This window comes from Dioscorea cayenensis, chromosome 11 (genome assembly GCF_009730915.1).
Source record: "Dioscorea cayenensis subsp. rotundata cultivar TDr96_F1 chromosome 11, TDr96_F1_v2_PseudoChromosome.rev07_lg8_w22 25.fasta, whole genome shotgun sequence".
NCBI lineage: Eukaryota > Viridiplantae > Streptophyta > Magnoliopsida > Dioscoreales > Dioscoreaceae > Dioscorea > Dioscorea cayenensis.
Genome location: NC_052481.1, coordinates 3,473,865 through 3,480,458, shown reverse-complemented (window position 1 = coordinate 3,480,458; position 6,594 = coordinate 3,473,865). Strand labels below are relative to the sequence as shown.

General features: G+C 37.3%; 1 protein-coding gene across 1 annotated transcript; it reads right to left on the bottom strand.

Annotated features, from left to right (window-relative positions):
- Positions 1-266: 266 nt before the first annotated feature.
- LOC120271518 (cytochrome P450 89A2-like) lies at positions 267-1,793 on the bottom strand. The gene has a single exon (XM_039278207.1). The coding sequence runs from the start codon at positions 1,791-1,793 to the stop codon at positions 267-269; it is 1,527 nt and encodes a 508-aa protein (XP_039134141.1).
- Positions 1,794-6,594: the final 4,801 nt, after the last annotated feature.

Below are 6,594 nucleotides of genomic sequence, written 5' to 3'. Positions count from 1 at the left end.
CAAATATACACAATCGATGAATGAAAGTTTTTTTATAGTTTGCCTTCAGCCCCCCCTATCAATAAGTTCTGGTTCCGTCCCTGATTCCACATCAGCTTGTTTCAATTTCTTCTACTACCTTTATTTCTGTTAAAGAGCATAAGCATATCATGCGTAATGTAGGCCAGAAAGATCCACTGACTACAAATTTCTCAAACAAGAAAAACACGACAAAATAAAATCATTATATATATATATAGAAAAATAGATATATTTGGTTTGCATGATCATGCAAAGCTAATCTGTGCATGGAATGGGTTCTTCATGGGAACAAACAGCTCTGCCTTCTCAGAAAGATCCACCTCCATCCCCTCCACTTCCTTGAACTCCATCTCATTGACCAAATTAGCCACGAAGTACTGGAGCTGGATCATGGCCATGTCCAAGCCAGGGCACATTCTCCGCCCGGTTCCAAACGGCATCATCTTGATCTCACTCTTCCCACACTGGACGTCCACTCCTTCTCCTTCCCCTCCAGCCATAAACCTCTCTGGCTTGAACTCCAATGGTTCCTCCCACACCCTCCCATCCAGCCCCATGCCTGTCACCAAACAGTTCATCACGGCGTCCTTAGGTATCAAGTACTCATCCACGAGCACGTCCTGTTTCACTCTGTGGGGAATCAAGAAATGAGCTGGCGGGTGACGCCGCAAAGCCTCAAAGATCACCGCCTTCAAGTATGGCATCCGTTGTAGTTCATCCATATGAATTTCTCTTTTCTCATCTCCTACCACTCCATTGATCTCCTGCTTTAAATTCTTTTGTACATCTTGGTGCTTCACCAAGCTCGCCATTATCCACTCCAAGCCTGCGCAGGTAGACCAGATGCTAGCATCCAGGAATTCAGAGCAGAAGCTCACAATATCCTCTTCACTTAGCTCTCTCACATTCCCAACTCCATTTGGGACTCTAAGTTCCAGAAGTGAATCCACATAAGATATCACATGACGCTGGTCTCTTTTGTGAATTGCTAGTTGTTTGCGAGCTCTGATTAAAGGAATGAGAAGTTCCTTTTGAGCTCTCCGGAGCTGTTTCAATGTCCTCAGACTTCCCAGAAATAAAAGCAGCGCCACCTTGGGCATTAAATTCAAAGCAAAGTGTTTGTCCACAAGAAATAACAGTTGCCACTGCACGTTCTGAATCTGTTTCACCATCTGCTCATCTAACTTCACTATTCCGAAGCACAACGAGATCATTAAGAAAGACAAGGAGTTCTTGATGCTGTGAATTGGGATGACAACGCCACCATTGGCCTTGGATTCATTCTTGAGACGGTTGAGCAGTATATTAAGAGCCATGCGGTGGACGTGAGTGCTTGACTTGGTGGTGGCTTTGCATGGGTGGATAACTTCTGAGGCGAGGTTACGACGGAGGAGACGCCATAGAGAGCCATAAGGTGTGTTGTTGATGGAGTGAAGGTTGGTGTTGAGATCACTGCCTAACACAGGCCGAGGCCGGTCAGCGAAAACCTCACCGTTCTCAACCAGTGATCGGTGAATATGGTCCCCGTCCATAATGAAGATGACCGGGCGAGCACCAACATATAGAGTGAAAATAGGGCCATACTTAGCACGAAGATGGTGAAGAGTGGGTTCAAGTTGGGAGAAAGGTTTTGTGAGCCATAGTAGGTTGCCAAGTAGAGGTATTGTTGGAGGGCTTGGTGGAAGTCTTATTCTTCTTATTCTTTCTCTTCTATTGAGGAGCAATGAAAAAGAGATAGTGACAAAGATGAAGATGAGCAATATTGGTGCCATGTCTAATGATATGTGAACATGCATGAGCTTATGCTCGGCACATTTTATAGAGATTTTGTCCAAGTGACAGCTAGTCCATCACCATCGTGATTTATTCCTTATATTTATATAGCAAATAAATTATTCAAACCTTGAATTTAATTATTCAGATATAACGCCTTGGTGCTTACTGCCAAAAACAATTCTAATGACAATGGCCGGCCAACAAAATGGTTATTAATTTGGCAAAATATTGTAATTGCAACTGGTAGCCTTCCCTCTACCTGGCTATAGCCTCATTTTTGGACACCACCACTTTGTGGTCTGCTACCATAGCTAGCTTTTAACCACAAGCTCTAGTTCCCCACAAACATCCCATGAAAAAAAAATTATTACACGAGAAAAGGGAGGTGAGGTTTAAACTAGCCACCATTTTAAAGCTGAGGAAATTGATGTTATTGTGAGGTATGTACACCATGGTATGAATGGCTACGTTGAAGGGCTAATTTGGTTAGATTAAGAGTGGGCAACAGATAATGGGAGGGTAAGTCCGTGTACAGATTTGAGAGGATGAAGAAAAAAAAAGGTATGTTTTACAGATTAAAAAATATATATTTATTTATTTATAGGTTGGCCGGCAGAGGATCATTTCTAAGAGAATCTCAGTTGCATGTGTTGACTTTTCAGCAGTTGAGATTTCTGAGATCAAAGAATATCTGCAGAGCAATTTCATAAAGAAGCTAGAGAGTTACAAGAGGAAGAAGACGAACGACTTTCTTGACTTGTTTTCATTCATCTGACTTTTTTCCAATGCATTCTAACCCATTAATACAAGGACACTAACTTTTTCAAAAAGTTTTCATCACAACATAAACAAATATATTCTAGTAAGTTAAAGACAGCAAAACATTTTGCGGCCTTTTCAAAAATAATCACAGTGCTATTTTATTTTTCAAAATTATCGCCATTGTATCAATATCCAGTCATCACCCATGTGCTGAGTTGCTAACTAGATATTTTTAAATTAAAAAATTATATATATTTTTATATTTTAACCGCTCATTTTTTTATAATTATTTAAATAATTTATTTATGATATTTTTAATCCAATTTTTTTAAAAAATTATTATTAAAATAGAAAATATTATTTAAAATTAGAATTATTATTATTAATTATTAAAACAGTAATTATTTTTAATTATAATATTTTGACACAAAGTAGACCCAAACTGAACTCCGTTATCTGCTGCAGTGTACCAGTGTTCCTTTGCTTAGGTGCGCTGGGGGACGCACGTACGGTGCTCTTCATCGCTAGAGACATGGCGTGCAAGGCAATGGAATGTCCTGATGGCTCCTGGTGAGGCACTCGAACCTCGCCAAGGTACTGAGCGGTGCACGCTCGCAGTGGTGGCACTTGTTCCTTGGGCACTCGGTTTTGTCCGCTCGGCAAAACTTGACCTGAAAAGTTTTTATGTGATGCCAAGTGATGTGGCGGGGCGTCATGCCGGGATGCCACCATCGCCCAAACAACGCCGCCAACGCCGCGGCTCGATCACTTGATAACCCGAGCACACTCTAATCAAATTCATAACTTACAAGTGATTTCATTACTAAAATAATTTAAAATAATTCTTACTATAATAATAATATTTTACTAATAATAATAAAAATAATTTTATATAAGTCCAACTTCAATAATTGGCACTATAATAATAATCAAAATATTATTAAAATAATTTAAAATAATTACTGTTTTAATAATTAATAATAATAATTCTAATTTCAAATATGTTTTATATTTTAATAAAAAAAAGTTTAAAAATTTTGGGTTAAAAATGCCACAAATAAATTATTTAAATAATTATAAAAGAAATTAGAGGTTAAAATATATAAAAAAAATATTATTTTTTTAATTTAAATATATCAAGATCCATTCAGCACCCATGTAGTGACGGGACATTGATATAATAGCCCTAGGTCATTTTGACAATATTAAAAATAGTTAGGGTCAATTTGGAAAAAGCCCTATTGTGTATCTAAAGATAAATCACTAGCCCAGCTAGAGGTGGGCACGGGCCGTCCGTCAACCCGGCCCAGCCCGCCGGATCACTGACCCGGCGGGCCTGTTCATTGACCCGTAACTGGCCTGTACTGTAGACAGGTCGGTTACGGGTTGGGTCAAGCCCAACCCGTGACCCGGCGGGTTGACCCGCCGTGTTCAAACCAGGTTTGGAACCGGGTTGGATCCGTCGGACCGGTTCGAACCCGGTTCCAAACCCATGACCTTAAACTTGGATAGCAAAAACTCAACCACTTGATCTACAATTTGTTTCAGACATTTATTGGAAACAATTATATATAGATAGATGTAGGATATGGATCAAAATAATTTACATATATATTTAATTTATAAAAAATTAAGAGACCATATAATAAATTAAAAAATTTTATAAATCAATCAGTAAAATATCAAAGTATCAAACAATAAATTTTCATAAATATATTTTTTAAAAAATAATTATTTTGTTAATCGTTTTTTGGCTCATAAGCACTAAGTCTCTACACATGCACACTCTTAAATTCTCTTAAGTAGGGGCACTTTCATTTGTCACATATATATTAGATTATTTTGTTTCAATTTATAAAATAAAAAAATAAAATTACAAAAAATTGTTTTTGAATTATGTATATCAATTTATAAAAATATATTAGTAAAAAAGGAGTATCTTTAAATAATAGTTAACACCATATTATTTTGATAAGTAACTTTTTTTTCAATGACAACATGATGAGCACAATAATAACCCTATAGTTAGAGACCAAAGTGAAATCTAGAGCCAACCCTAATTATAATAAATAAATAAGTTGATGATAACTTCAATTTAAAATAAGAATACTACTTGATATGTAATTTTTGGTGCACTTAAAAAGGTGTGCTAATAATTTAATTTGATAGATAAACAAATTAAAATGTAGTTTTTTTATCCTTTTTAAAATTATTTTGATATGTCTTAAAATTTTTTAAGTTATTATAAATTATTTTAAATTTTTTGTTGTTTGGGATTAAATTTTAAAAAATATTTTACAACTTCTTTATATTTATTTATGTTTTATACTAAAACAAGAAAGATTTGTAGGTCAATTGGTTAATGCGATTAATTTTTTTCCTAGAAATTTTCTGAATTTTTTTTTTCAGAATTTTCAGAATTTTTTTGAATTTTTTCATATTTTTTGTGAATTTTCAGAATTTTTTAGTTTTTTTAATTATTTTATCCGGCGGGCCGGCCTGGCACACCGAGTCATCATGGAAGCCGGGCCAGTTTCTGGCCCGGCTTCCTGTGACCCGGGTCCGCCGGGTTAGACGGGCCAACCCGGCCCAGCGGGTTCTATACCCAGCCGGGTCGGGTCTGGGTCGGTGGGCCGGTGAACTACAACCCGGTGGGTCGGGCCCGCCGGGCCGGTTAATCGGCCCGTGCCCACCTTTAAGCCCAACATTGAGTGCACCGCTCCTTTGTCATTAGCCAGTGCAAAAAAAAACAAGGTCTCAATGGGTTGTTTCTGTTTGCTCTTTCATTGGCTGTTGAATAGTCAGGACTTCGGTTTTTGGTATAATCATCAAAATAGTCCTTGCACTTTTCTCTCTCTTCCCTTTTGGTCACTCTACTCAGAAATGCTCAATAGTCAGCTCCACATTAGTTCCAAAGATGACTTCCAAACAATGTGCAACATTCACTGGTTATTTAAAATAAACGTGGTTAATATGTTGTTAGAGACTGTGAATAGTAACACAGAAGACAACTCTGGGTCATCGAGACCATCGTATATATCATATATCTTTTATTCTTTCATTTTTTTATATTTCTGCTTACGCGATAGCTGTTGTCCTTCTATTCAATTTTAATGGTGTACACATATGATACGGTGATCGTTATGCTGGTTTTTTTTGCTCATTAAAACGTTTTCGTATTTATTCACGTTAAATTGTAGTTAGTTTTTAGTTTTGCAGTTTAGATTTTTGCTTTTTGTTAAGATTTTGGTAGTAAGCATTCGATTATAAAGTGTTTCTGTTTATTTATTGAACTAACAATTTACTTTTTCCATCATACCAGGGAAACATCGTCAATGCTACCGCCAGTGTTACATGAAGGACCTTTAACAATACGTGATCTGTCAAGAGATTCAGAAGCTGAGTTTACTATGATTGGTCATCGTTTTGAAAATGCGAAAGACTTTAAGGATGCATTGTGTTACTTAGCCGTCAAATGCAATTTCAACTTTCGGTTCATAAAGAACGATAGAGATTGAGTGACTGTGACATGTGCTGATGAAGATTGTCAATGGCGCATTCATGCCTCAAGAGATGGAAACCTCCCTACATTCAGGATTAAAACAACACAACATAAACACACATGTGGTGGGGGCGTCAACACACCATTTCACCCGAGAGCATAAAAGAAATGGGTCAGTAGGAAGGTAATAATGAATTTATGTGATCGGCCACTATACCGAGCAGTGGATATACAACGAGATATATTACGTGACCACGGTGTTCGTCTGCCGTACAAACAAGCCTAGATGGGTAAAGAGTTGGCAAAGGGAATTCTTCATGGCAGTGATATAGCAAGCTATGATCTGTTGGTATGATATGCAGCCAAAGTTTCTGAAACTAACCCAGGTAGCATCATTATTATCGACACTGATGGAGAATGATTCAAGCGTGGGTTTTTTAGTTTTCGTCCTTTTCTTGATGGTTTCAAGCTGGATTGTAGGCCTATGTTTTTCTAGATGGAACTCAATTGTTGGCAAATACGGCGGTATCCTT

What these genes read in the sequence shown, in the direction of transcription:
- LOC120271518 (XM_039278207.1), bottom strand. Translation starts at nt 1,793, where the DNA reads ATGGCACCAATATTGCTCATCTTCATCTTTGTCACTATCTCTTTTTCA.